The sequence below is a fragment of the Meles meles genome, chromosome 13 (assembly GCF_922984935.1).
Source record: "Meles meles chromosome 13, mMelMel3.1 paternal haplotype, whole genome shotgun sequence".
NCBI classification, from domain to species: Eukaryota; Metazoa; Chordata; class Mammalia; order Carnivora; family Mustelidae; genus Meles; species Meles meles.
Genome location: NC_060078.1, coordinates 47,231,078 through 47,244,096, shown reverse-complemented (window position 1 = coordinate 47,244,096; position 13,019 = coordinate 47,231,078). Strand labels below are relative to the sequence as shown.

At 58.5% G+C, this 13,019-nt stretch overlaps 2 protein-coding genes across 4 annotated transcripts in view; both read right to left on the bottom strand.

Moving 5' to 3' along the window:
• Nucleotides 1-8,755, bottom strand: part of CHAT (choline O-acetyltransferase) — a 56,565-nt gene extending 47,810 nt beyond the window's left edge. Inside the window, exons 1-5 of one of the 3 annotated variants that reach the window (XM_046027203.1) lie at nt 8,603-8,755; nt 6,390-6,492; nt 4,065-4,256; nt 3,130-3,248; nt 1,644-1,697 (exon numbers count right to left, since the gene is read on the bottom strand). In XM_046027203.1, coding sequence (XP_045883159.1) covers nt 1,644-1,697; nt 3,130-3,248; nt 4,065-4,256; nt 6,390-6,455 — 431 coding nt within the window. In that variant the 5' untranslated portion in view covers nt 6,456-6,492; nt 8,603-8,755. Of the gene's footprint in view, nt 1-1,643; nt 1,698-3,129; nt 3,249-4,064; nt 4,257-6,389; nt 6,588-8,363; nt 8,471-8,602 lie in introns of those variants that run through there. The other 2 variants (XM_046027204.1, XM_046027202.1) reach the window with 2 other exon arrangements.
• Nucleotides 8,756-10,316: 1,561 nt separating this feature from the next.
• On the bottom strand, nt 10,317-12,671 carry SLC18A3 (solute carrier family 18 member A3). The gene has a single exon (XM_046027430.1). The coding sequence runs from the start codon at nt 12,233-12,235 to the stop codon at nt 10,682-10,684; it is 1,554 nt and encodes a 517-aa protein (XP_045883386.1). The 5' UTR covers nt 12,236-12,671; the 3' UTR covers nt 10,317-10,681.
• Between the last annotated feature and the right edge of the window lie 348 nt (nt 12,672-13,019).

The window sequence follows — 13,019 nt, the reverse complement described above, 5'->3', positions numbered from 1 at the left end:
GAACTGCATTAGGATGGTCATCAAGGAGCTGGATTCCCCACTCTTTGAAGTAGTGGGGTGCCCTATTTCCATGGCCCATGGAGAAACCCTTGGGGTTTTCTCAAGCTTCTGACAGTCTCCCTCACCCCTGCCTCGGGCACTACATGTACAGAACTTGTGTTTCAGCCCTCACACCTTCGCTTGTGCTGATCTTCCCTTAGCCTGCCTTCACCCCACCCTTGTGCTCAACGAATTTGCTTGGAAAACTCCTTCCACCCCTGCAAGATCCTACTCTTCCATCACCTCTTCCAGAAGCCTTCTCTGAGTTCATGGTAGAAAGTCTTCTCTCTCCTGTGGTCTCAGCACATCTTGTGTCCCTCTTGATTCCCTCCCTTCGCCTCTCGTCCACCCCTTCCTCCCCCTCCTCCTCCCCTCCTCCCTTTATCTCTTTCCTTCCTTCCTCCATCCCTCTCTCTGCTCTCCTCCTTCTTTCTCTACCTCCCCTTCTTTTCTTCTCTTCCATCTTTCCTTCCTTCCTCCCTCCGTCCTCCACTTCCTTTCCATCCTCCTCTTCCTTCTCTCTCTCTGCCTCTTTCCTTTGTCCTTTGTCCATCCCTTTCTCCCTTTCCTCCTCTTCCTTCTCTCTCTGTCTCTTCACCCTCCCACCTTCCCTCCTCCCTTTCAGGAAACAGATTGAGCACTCCTTTGTGCCAGGCACCTTTCTGGGATCTGGGGTTATAGTGGCAAATAAAATACAAGTGCCCTATTCTAATGGGGCACAGGTCCTGGGTTGTGTAGGTAAAACACAGACAACAAGCAACAAGCTGATAAATGGGAGGGCTTCAGGGTGACAAGGACCAGCCATGTAAGCTGAGCCCTGAGGGTAAGAGGCAGCCCTGACATTAGCTGGGACAGAGGGGAGGGTGGGGTGTCTCATGACCCTGCTGCTTGAAGTACAGGCCCCGCACTGAACTGTGGGAATCAGTGGGAGCTCTCAGAAACTTTTATTATAGCAATTTGACAATGGAATTTTTTGTCTGTCAAGTCTAAAATAAAAATAAAATACGTGGTTGTGTATTTTGTACCTTTTACCATTGTTCTGCAGATTCATTTTTGTAGTGTTTTACATTTTATAAAATTTAAAAATACATTGGTCCTTCACCACGGATCACTTGGGAGCAAGTGTCCAAGCTGGGGAGGAAACCAGTGAGGTTGAAGCCAGGTCCATGGGCTCAGTGTGGGGAGACCATTCCCCCAGCTGGCAACTAACAAGGCTGAACCCACCATCACCTGGCTCCCGCTCCCAGGACTCCTTCTCCGCCTTCTCCTGGATTCCCTAAATTCCTGATGCACATAACAATGTGGGTGTGTGGGGGAGTGCAATTTAAAGAGATCACGGAGGGACAGGGCTCACCCTAGGAAAAGGACCCATTAATGGTCAGGTCAGCTGGGGTAAAGGTTATTCTGATGCTGGAGGAGTTGGGGTGGGGGTGGAGGAGGGGTGGTAATGCACCTGTTCTATGACAGGAGCCGGGAGCACAGAGCTGGAAAAGACAAGGTCTCTGCCCTCTGGGAGCTCCTTGGCTAGTGTGGCAGGGAGACATATGATTCAGCAGGCTGTGCTAAATCAGGGCACTGCTCTCCCCAGGCTGGCCCCATCCTACCTGTCCAGCAGGGTCTTGTAGTGGAGCACACCAGAGATGAGGTTGGCTGCAAACCTGCAGAGAGATCAGGCCTGAGGTTCTCCTCTTAGGGGCCCAGGCTCCTTCCCACTATCCAACCTTCCATTCCTTCCACTCCACACCCCACCTCTCAAGCTCAAGGACCACCCCCCCGCCCCCAGCTGCCATCATACTGCCAGTCCTTTGAAAGCCTTGGATTAAAATGGTCCTGTGGGGATAATGGATAATGGGGAGGAGAGGACACTAGAAGGTGAATGAGGAGGAGGAGGGAGAGGAAGCTGGGAGGGGCCGCAGAGTAGGCAGGAGAAGACTGGATGGTCAGGGGTAGAGTTCTCCCCAGGAAAGGACTGTGCTGGGCCTAGACTAGGCCAGGAACCCAGGTTTGGGGAAATCCAGTTTCCTGGGGGAAGTCAATAATTTGGTCCCCTAGTGGTAATGAAAATGGAAGGGGGTGCTGGAAGGCGGGGAGGGGGAATGTCATCAGAGAACTGTGCCGCAGGACTGTGTCATCTCAACTGTCCATGGATGAGAATCCTGGCTTGATTGCATCAGGAAGAAAACGCCCCCTTGGACGCAGTTTGAGAAATGTTTTCAGAAGCTGTTCGTCCATCTATCTGCACACTTTCTTCTGCCCCCACCCCGGAGGTCCGGGCTACAGGCTGCCTGGCCAGCAGCTCAGCGGGGCTAGTCCCGGTGGGGAAGGAGAGGATGGGGGGGGTCTTCTGAGCATCGCTGAGCCTTGCCTGTAGGCCCAGGTGGGCCCTGCCTCTTTTGTTTGTTGGTTAGTTTTATTTTTCCTCTCTGAACCGTGGTCATGCTGGGCCACACTGGGTGTGACTCCAAGCGACTCCTGTCCAGAGGACCTTCCTCCCAGCCACATCCCTGTGCAAATGCTCGCCTACTGCACCCCGCCTCCCCCCAGCAACATCGGTGAGCCCAGAGGCCTTTCCAGTGGTTCAGTGAGCCCTGAAATTACAGCAGATGGTGGAGGCTCTGGCGGCGGCAGCTGGCAGGAAGGAACTGTTTCCACCCCCTCGGAGCCTCTGTTTAGAGCTAGGGGCTGGTGGGGGCTCCGCGGAGGTTCTCTCAGACAGCCTGGGGCAGTGTGTCCCAGGGCCAAGTGCAAGCCTCAAGTCCTGGTGGGGTCAGAGGATACATACCTCCTTCCAGGGCCTCAGCCAGGGCAAGAATGTCATCGAAACACCAGGGTGTGGGGGGGCCACAGCTTCCACTACTGTCCACTGCATCCCAAATAAATATGTTCTGAGGAAGACCTTGTGTTTGTCCCTCACAGAACAGCCTCATCTAACCTACTTCCCGGACCCATGGCCCAGACGGCCTCTGTCTTGGGCGCTTTGGGCCTCAGAGAGCTCAGCCAGGGCACAAGCCTCCACCTTTCCTTCCTGGTCCTGGGGCCAGGCTCCAGGCAGACTCTCCAGCTGTGAGCCCAGGAGCACGGTGGCCTCACCTCAGCTGGTCATTCGTGTCTGGGAAGTGCTGCCGGGCGAAGATCACGGCTGGGCTGGAGTTCACGGGCAAGGCCAGGCGGTTATTGAGATACATGTCATTCAGCCAGTACTCAGACACCTGTTGGGGAGAACAGGAGCGGTGCCATTACCCCCAGTGGCCATACCCCTCTGCACAAGGTCACCTTGCCTGTGGCGAGCACCCGTCCCATCCTGGCAGCCCCAAGGAATGATTGGGACATTTTGTTGGATCACGTGCTTCATTCCTTCGTTCCACAAATACACGCTGAGCCCCAGTGACCTGCTGGGGCCTGTGTGCTCTCCGGTCCCCCATGACTGACCTTCATCTTTGCCCCATGCCTTCCCTCTCTTCCATCCCAATTTCCTGTACTTCATCCTTGTCCCCTGCCTATCCTTATGTATGTCCTGTTCCTGATTTTCCCCCTTCTTTGCTTCCCTGAACTTACTCCTACCTTCTTCTGCCACATCCCTGTCTGCCATCCTTGTTCCCCATCTGTCTCCATCTCTGTACCCTGTCTTTCCCTACTGCCCCATTTATATCCCCTGTGCCCCCACCTGTCCCCATCCCTTTCCCCATCTGTTCTCTATCCTTGTCCCAGTCTGTCCCCCCATCCTGACTCCCATTGTTTTCCATCTCTATACCCTTTCTCCCCCCATCACCTCATCTCTATTCCCATCTGCCCCCTCTTGGTCCCCATCCCTATCTCCCATCCCACATCCTGTCTGCCCCTCACTGTTGCCCCTTGCTGTCCCCTTGTTTCTCCTCTCTTCCCTATCCCCCCATCTGTCCCATCTTTGTTACCTACCTGCCCCTCATCCAAACCCGTCTCCATGTCTGCTCCCTGCCCTCGACCCTGTGGTTCCCTTGTCTGCGTTGCCCCCTCTCTGCAGTCTGCCCCCTCTCAGCAACTCTTACCCAGTTGGCTGTATTCTTCTGTCGTTCCAGGAGCTTCTGCTGAAGGGTCTCCCCAAGGCCACCAGGGGCCCCAAACTGCTGCACAATGGCTTGACTCCTCCTAAACTGTTCCTCAGGTACCAGATGCTGCATGCATCGCAGGTAAGTGGCGAGGGTCTGCTGCAGGGGGGGCACTGGAAGTTTGGGCAACTCCTAGAATAGAGAGTTGACAGGCACTTGTTATGCCAGATCTTATATGGGGTCCATAAGACTGTGCCTGTCCTCAGGTCGGTCCCTGGAGTGTGTCTCCATCTGTTCCTATCCTTGTTCCCCATCTTGGGTCTTGCCTATTTCCAGGACCTAGCTCAGTGGAATTCTGACCTTAGAAAGCCTCTGTTTGTTTTTTCTGATATCCCAGGCCTGCCCCCAGGAGGGGAAAAAGTGTACAGGAAAGACCTTGATACTGGCACCAGACAGACCTGGGTTCACGCATTGAACCGGATGCTGACAAGCTGTGTGATCGTAAGCAACGCCCCTCACCTCTGTGCCTCAGTGTCCTCCCCTGTAAAATGGGGGTAATAGCTTCTACCTCTCATCAGATCGAAGAGATCCTAAATGAAAGTACTTTTAAACCACAAAGAATGGGTGTAAGGTAAAAGAGATCCGTTATTCATATTGGCTGCTGGTCACCATTAATTTAGGAATTGTTCCCAGCTGGGGCTTCAGAAGCTAGTTCATCTCTGGACCCAAAGGGTATAACACTGAAGGAGAGATTGGCTCCTTTCCCCATCCCCTCCTTTCCCTTCTTCCTCACTGAGCTAGTCACAGCCAGAAACCACGACTTTTCATAGTACTGATTTGAGTTCACAAAGTTGGTGGTAGGGGGCCAACTTCTCTCAGGGTTTTTTCCCTTTGGGGTGGTGGGGGCAGGCTGTGGAGTGAAGGGACCCGCTGAAAGCTTGTCTGTGCTCTGGTCCTGCTGCCTGGGCTCGAGCCCTCCCCAGAGCTGTCCTGGGCAGACAGGGACCAAGTGTGGGAGCCTGTGCTGATGAATGAACGGAAGTCTTTGCCTGCCTGATCCTGTCTTGAGAGCTCACTACCCTAGGGGGAGGGAGGAGGGTATCAGTGCCAAATGTAGGCTGCTCCTACCCCATGGAATGCTTGAGGACGGGGGTGCTCTGGGCAGAATTCTAGGCTGCTCAGCCCACTTCAAGAGAGCCATGTCTAGGCCCCTCACCCAGCTGCTCTGGTTCCCTCTTCCTTCTCTTGGGGTCCATGGTGGGCAAGTGGGCAGGCACCTGCAGAAAGCCCAGTCCAGCTAGTGGCCTTGCCAAGAGTATCAGCAGGCCTGGCTGCTTCCTCAGGGCTCTGACAGTGTGCTGGGACTCAGTCATTAGGAATCGGTGGTGGGTAAAAGGGGATGAGGCAGGAAATCTCGGCTCACATGTCTTAGCCCTATGGAGCTCCTCCCAGACTATCCCGGGCTTCCTGGACAGGGACATGTACTAATGAGGACACTAATTTGGACATTTGGGTCTCAAATCAGTACACATTTCATGGGCAGTGCATGTGAGCCAGGCCCTGGACTGGACTTAGGAACAATGGAGAAAGAAGGGCTGCTCTCAAGGAAGCCCCAGTCCAATGCAAGGAACATGCCATGGCATGTTCAGCAACAGAGCTGTCTGTCAGCTGTAACAGTCAGGACAATGTGGTGAGCAATTTCATGTGGAGAAGCCAAAAAGTTCTGATTAGGGTTCCAAATGAAGCCCCGGGTAAAGACTTGGCACGAAGACAAATGTAGCCAAGGGGCCAACACCTCAATGACCTGCAGATTAGACGGGCTGCTCCACCACTTAGGAAGGTGGGGAGGGAGGATGCCTGCGTAAGGAAGGGTGGCACTGCCTTCAGCCAGTGGGGAAGATTGTGCCTAAGCCTCCAGGACTGAACTAGGGACAGCAGCTGGGGCTGGGATGCGACAAGGCTTAGAGAGTTCAGTCTTAGCCTAAGGCAACTCCACTGGGCTCAAAGACTTTGCAAGTGAAACTTGGGAAAGGGAAAAGCCTTGGGAATAGAGTACCAGACCCGGGTCAAGGGCTCTTCCTCGCCTTGGGAGTTAGGAAGCATGGCTGTCAGCAATTCTTCAGCACCTCCTGAAGCCACTCCCCACCCCTCCAGGCTCTCCCAGGCTCAGGGCAGGACTGCAGCCTGGGCTTCATGCCCAGCAGAGGGCAGGGCTGGTCCCCAGGCAACTGCTCAGGGCCAGTCCCATACAGGACTATTCTGGAAGCAAGTATAGGTGAGTGGGGGGGAGTAGGGATAAGGGACAGGACTCCAAAAGTCACTCACAGGCTCCTCCTCAGTGCTGGGAGTTTTTGCTGCCATCTTTTGGGGAACTTTTTCCAGTATGGGCATCGTGGTGACTCCTGGCTGGGGAAGCAGAGGTGCAGACCTGGGGACCAAGAAGCAGGGAGGCATCAATATAGAAGCCACAAAGAACTGCCATGGACCCTTCACCTCCCAGAGCCCGACATTCCACCCCTTCCTGGGAGGAGGCCAGAGCTGGACGTGGGTCCCAATTACACCAGGCCTCATTACAGACCTGGTCCCAACCTCCCAACTTCCAGATCAGCACCCCTTACCACAGTGTCCTTTCTGAGTCCCCAGATGGGATAGAGAGAGGTCTACAACAAGCCTTTAGCTGACATCTGTTCCATAAGTCTGTCCCCCAGGCTCAACTGACCACCCCAGGCCAGAGTGGGAAAGAGCAAATTTGGGCAGGCTCACTCCAAATCATAAGGGGTCACTGGCAGTGTACTCGCTTTGTTCCTGCCTGAGATCCAAAGATACATGTTTTGCTGATTCAAATCTCTCCTAGTAGACTGTGAGCTTCTCCCGTTGTGCTCAGTGCTTCATCTCTGGGACCCAGCCGGGTGATGAGCATGGAGTAGGATCAGGGCTGGGTAGCTGAATAAGAGGAATGCACGCATGGGTGAATGCATGTGTAAATGAATGCAGGTCCTCGAAGACTGTGGGCTCCAGCATGCACTCTGGACTGACTGGGAGCCTGGCCTGTGGCCAAGGCAGGATTGTGGTGGAGGGTCCTGGAGCCTGCTGGTTGGACTGTGACTTAGGCAATCAGTCTCTGGTTTGCAGGCTCCTAGTGTAGGTGGCATGGCAATGCTGAGGGAGACAGTACAGGGCAGCTGGGCAGTCCCGCCCCTAGGGGCCACCTGACTCAGCCTGATGAAAAATGTATAATTTTTTATTTACAGTAGAAGTGACCCAGGACAACAGGGGCAAAGGTCTATTTTTAAGACCATCCTCTACCCGCAGCGACCCCCGCTAAGCAGAGCCTCAGAGCCACACACCCATGATTTTTCACTTACCCATCCTCTATTCTCTCCTAAGAGCCTAAAACTGATGTTTAGCTCATGTGATCCCCCACCCCAAGCAAGCACAGCGCAGGTGGGGGCTAGGCTCCAGGCACAGATGACCCAAGGACAGAGCATTCAGAAAGATGGATGAAGCAGGCTCAGGAATGGGGGAGCCTGGGGCTGTCTGGCAGCACTAGGCAGAGAATACAGAACCCACACTAACTCTGTGCCAGGATGCTCTGGTCTAGGTGGCCCCCAGAGCTGTTGAAGAGCATGGTAGCTGCCCTGACACCCTGCAAAATGGAAACAGCCGGCATCCAAGTTAGGGTCCTGCAGGGCTGCAGAGTTCTGAAAGGACGGGAAGGCAAGGTCCAGTTGGTAAGGGCCCTTTTGCAGCTGGAAACCCTGTATCTTTGAGAGGTGTGAGATTGGAAAGGGATCGCTTCCTGGGGACCAAATGGGAGGGCCTGGTGTCCTCCGGGCAGCCGGCTGCTTTTCCTCCCTGGCCCATGGGCCGGCAATTAAGAGGCGTATGTCTATCCGAACGCGTATCTTTCTATCTTTACTTGGTGCCCTCCAATGTATACTGCCACCAGCCTAGCTTCCGAAGGCTGCCAGGACAGGGTCTTGGCTCTGCCCCGGGCGCCCAATCCCAGCTCTGCCCCCGCAACACAGACGGTCCCTGCTCTCCAGGGACTCCCTGGGACCCAGCTCACACTTGCCACCTGCGGCTGCTCCCCACCTCCCGCCTCCGCGAGGGTCGGGGAGCGCACCCGCAATTCAAATGGGTCCGCGTGAGCCCTGGCAACGCCATGACTGGGCACAGAAAGTGCCCTTGGCATTTAGCACAAGGGGATCCAGGAGAATAGAGAAGCGAGGATGTGCACGTGGAGCCGCGGAGCCTGATGGTCAAGCCTCTCCCAGCCCTTTCCCCCTAACTTCTCACGGTCCTGCTCCCTCCCGGTCCGCCGCCTCCACTTTCGGTGCGCAAGCGCCAGAGCGGTGGAATCCAACAGTCTCCCGGTGGTTCCCCGACGGCCGCTTCGGTTCAGGACTCGGGAAAACCCCGCGGATCCTGGCGTTTCTGGATCCGCGCGCCCTCCCTAGACGGAGCCTTCCTCCACCGCCCTCGGCTCCCTGCGCTCTGCTCCCCGCGCCGCGCTCCTCCAGCCCAGCCCCTCTCACCTGCCCTCCTCGGTTCTGCCGCGTTGGCCGCCGCTCCAACGCACCAAGCAAGACTGGGGGCGGGAGTGTGAGCCGGAAGGGATCCAGGGGCGCGTCAGCAGTACGGCGGTGGGGGCCTCTGTCCTCGGTAGAGACTCCGACGTCGCCGGATCCCCGCGGCCTCTCTACTGGCTGCGGGCGGACCTGCCGCGCCTGTGATCTCCCTCCCCCTGTTCCTCCTCCCTCCCCTCTCTCCTTTTCCCTCCCTCCCTCAGCCCCACCCCGTCGCTCTCTCTCTCAATCCTCGCCCCCACCCCCGCCGCCGCCTGCAGCGATCCACCTCCCGGCCCCCTGCCCTGGCTCGGACCGCTCCCGAGACGAGTTTGTGTCAGGGCGGCGGAATCCAGGCCCGAGATTGCTCCACCCATGCCACTGTCCCTTGACCAGCCTTCCCCAGTCCAGGCGCTCCCCCAACTCCATTATGCTAGCCCCGGCTGCGTCCGCACAACCCCTGAGAGGGTTGGGTCCGGGGAAATCTGGGCCCTCCCCGCCGTCTAGTCCAGGCTCAAATCAAACTACAACTCCTTTCAAAATGATAATGAAAATAACAATAATAACCCTGTTTATTGATCACTGCAGGTTCTCAGTCCTTTTCTGAGTAGCATCCTTGCTGGCACTATGGGGCAGGGGGGGGGGGTGTGGTGTCGGGGGGAGGGAGTGGAGAATACAGACCTGGGGATGCTTAAAGACCACGCAGCCAGAGGCAGACACTCCTCCCAGACAAAGCACTCCTCCCCCAACCCCCACCCCAGATATGGATCCTTACACACCAACACACACGGACAGATCCACAAAGACAGACCCTGCACAGACAAATCCCCACACACAGCCCAACACGCAGACGGGGGACAGACGTGCACGCACCAGCAGTGAAGACGCTTACAGGCATTGTTTAATACACAGGCATATCCCAACTCCGCTGCCCCTCTATGCCAGAACTGGAGGGCTCTTCGGCCTTCATCAGGCCGCAGGCTCCAGAACTGGGAGTGGCCTGCAAACCGGGGGCTGCAGGTCTGGAGACTCAGGTGGGGAGACTTCCGACAGCCTTGGCCAGATGCTTCCCCTAAGGCCGGGGTAAGGGTGGGGTAAAGAGGGTGGGGGGTTGGCACCAGCTCCTACATTGGCACCCTCTTCAGTCATGACTCAGACCCGCACAGGCAGGACAAAGCAGACACACCAACTGTTCCCCCGCTCCTCGAAGGGTAGAGCCTAGCTACCTATCGAACACTTGACTGAGACTTCTGTCCGGAACAGCTCGGCCACTACTCCTCACCCGAGCCGCGGCGGGCGGGGATTCCGGGCTAGAAGGGAGCCCACGCCCGGCGCTTCAAAGCTCCAAGGCTGACACAGGGAGTGTCTTCAAGGGGCGGGGCCTAGCGTACCCGGAGAGAGCGGGTCCTCAGGCTCCCCCGGGCGGCGCCCTGGGGCGCTGCTTTGGGGCTGGAAGGAAGGGGCTGTCCCGGGTTGAAGGGAGTCTTGTGCTACAGAGTGTATGGGAGCCTTTGCTGGATTTGCTTTTTTTCGTATCTCCTCCGCCACAGGCTTCCCGAGAGTTTGTCAGGCTAGACCTGGATTAGGGCTAGACCCTGCTACTCCCCTCTGCCCTGGCCCTGTGCCCGGCCGCCCACCCTCATCAGTAAAGAGACTCGGTCTCGAACAGATATAGTTTATTGATTCGGGCCGGAAGCACCGCGGTGCAGGGGGCCAACTTGGCACTGAGAGAAACGGAAGGAAAGAGACAGACGCACGGTTCTACACAGGGGAGCCCCGAGGTGGCGCCTCTCGCACCTCTTTATCTCTGCAGGACCATATGGCATCGCGTGCCTCCGTGCTCTACGCCCCACTGGACGAGAGGGAGGGAGGCACAGAAAGGGGTCATAGAGAGGGGATCCCGACAGGGAAGTCAAGACGCGCGAGGCTGTGGAATACTCGTTGGAAGGGGCGGGCCCTGAGCCTGAGCTGGCCAGTGCTCTAACAAAGTAGCCACCCTGATCCAGGGAGGGGGGAGTGGGTGGGTGGCCTGGAGGAGTAGCGGGACTGCTAGCTGCGGGTGTAGTAATTATTGTAGACGTCCTCGCACTCGTCAAAGGGGCCCGGAGGGCTTCGAGGTGCGCCGTCGGGGCCAGACACCGGGCGCTCACGCAGGCGCACAGCATCATACAGACCCTGGGGTGGCTCGTCCAGGAGCACATCGCGTTCCGAGCGGGAGCGCCTCAGGAGGCCCACGTTGCGCAGCAACAGCAGGACCGGTGCGTAGAGCAGGTTGGCCAGGCCCATGCCAAGGCTAAGTTGCGCAAAACCGAGCGAGTGCACTATGTGGCCCGCCACTATGGGCCCGAGCGCATAGGCCACGGAATAGGAGATGTCGGCGATAGCATAGACGCTGCCGTAGACGGAGACGTGGCGCACGTCCACGAGAAAGGCGAGCGTGGGCAGCAGTGCCGTGTCGACTAGCGCAATGCCGAAGCAGAGGCCGCAGAGCGAGACCACTAGTGGTGCGAAGGAGCGGCAGGCAGGCACCACGCAGGAGCTGGCTCCGATCACTGCCAGCCCGAGGGCTCCGTACAGCCACTGCAGGTGTGGGTAGCGCGCCGCCAGGCGCACGGTGAGGTAGACGCCTAGCACATGCGGCACAAAGGCTGGCAGCCAGGCCATGCCCGTCTCCCATTCAGACGCCGCCATCGTGTGCTCCATCCACGTGGCGATGGTAGGCTCGAGGAAGGCGAGGGGGATGTTACAGGTGGTCAGCGCCCCGGCCACCACGGCGATGTAAGGGTCCAGCATGAGGCGGTGGATGGGTGTGCCCACCGGCAGGTTGGCCCGTGCCCGCGTCGCAGCTGAGAAGGGCTTGGCCACTACCAGCAGCAACAGCGCGTCGAACAGCGAAACAGCGGCGAGCACAAGAAAGGGCACGTGCTTGCCCGCGAACTCGTAGAGGAAGCCCCCGAAGGGTGGCGCCACCAGACTTCCAAAGCTGATAAAGGCCAGCGCCACGCCCAGCGCGCGGCTGCGCTCCGGCTCCTCCGGATACTTGTCGGCGATCATGGCAATGCCAGACGTGTCCGCAAAGGCCGAGCCCAGGCCCTGCAGGCTGCGCGCGGCGAAGAGCGTAGCGTAGTCTTCCGCGAACGCGAACAGCAAGGTGGAGGCGAACAAGACGCCCAGGCCGATAAGCAGCGGCACGTCGTAGCTCATGCGGTCAATAAAGGGCCCGCTCAGGGGGTTCACCAGCAGCTGCAGGATGGCTTTAGAGGCAAACAGCACCCCAATCTTCACGTCCTCACTCTCTGTCTCTGCCTTCGGGGACTCTGAAGTGTTGCCCATGTTGGCACCGCCATTGGCTGGAGTGGACGGCTGCAGGGTGGATGCTTCGGTGCTCGGGGTGTTCCTGCTGGCCTTCTGCATGTGGGCAATGTAGTCGGGCACGATGGGCACGATGACCATGTACAGCATGTTGTCCAGGAACAGCGCTATGCACACGATGACCAGCACCAGGCGCCGCTGCCGCCGGGGATCCTGCAGCACGGCGCCCATCGCCTCCGACAGCTTGATGGCTGCCGCCCTGGCCGGGCCCACCGGCGCCGCGGGTTCCATCGCCTCTACTCCGCCGCTCTTCCGAGGACGCCTCCGCCGGGGCCGAGCGCGGGCACCCTGCAGTGCAGAGACCAGGGCACCGAACTTCGCCGGCGCGGTCCGCGCGGCGCAGCGCCCCCTGTGTCTCAGGTGGCTGCAGGGCTCATGTGTCCCAGGAAAGGCAAAGACCCTGCCCCTCGAGACGCCGCGGCTGTTCGGAGCCGAGCCGGGACCCGCCGCTGCTGGGCTCAGGGGCGGTCAGGGAAGGCGGGCGCGCCGAGGGGCCAGGGCTAGAGACTGAGCACGCTGCACCTCCCGCTCCCCGGGTGCCGTCCCCGAAGCGTTGAAAAGCCGCCCGCGCGGGCCGAGGGGCATGCTGCTGCCGCCCGCCCGCCGGCTCGCTTGCCCAGCAGCCGCTCTCCCCTCCCCTCGCGTCGGCTCTTGCCTCCTCCTCCGCCGCCTCCTCTTTTTTCCCTTTCCACTCGGGGCTGTGACGCGGCGAGTCTCGGCCCCCGAGTGGTGCCCGGGCCACTTGCGTCGCTCATGCTAATGCGACGTCGGCGGGGCGGGGGCCGGGAGGCGGGGCGCGGCCGGGCAGGGGTCCCCTTCCCAGATGCGCCAGGACTGGAAACCCTAGAAAGGGGTCTTGGTGAGAAGAGAGTCCTGGACAAGCCTCTGAGGATGGATGCGCTGTGGGAGGAGAGGGCTGGCTGTTCCCACCGCCCCCGCCCTGTTCTAGGACCCGCGGGCTTTCCGCCCGCTCTTTCTCCCTCCCCAGAGGGTCGCGCATCGGCCGCTCCCCACC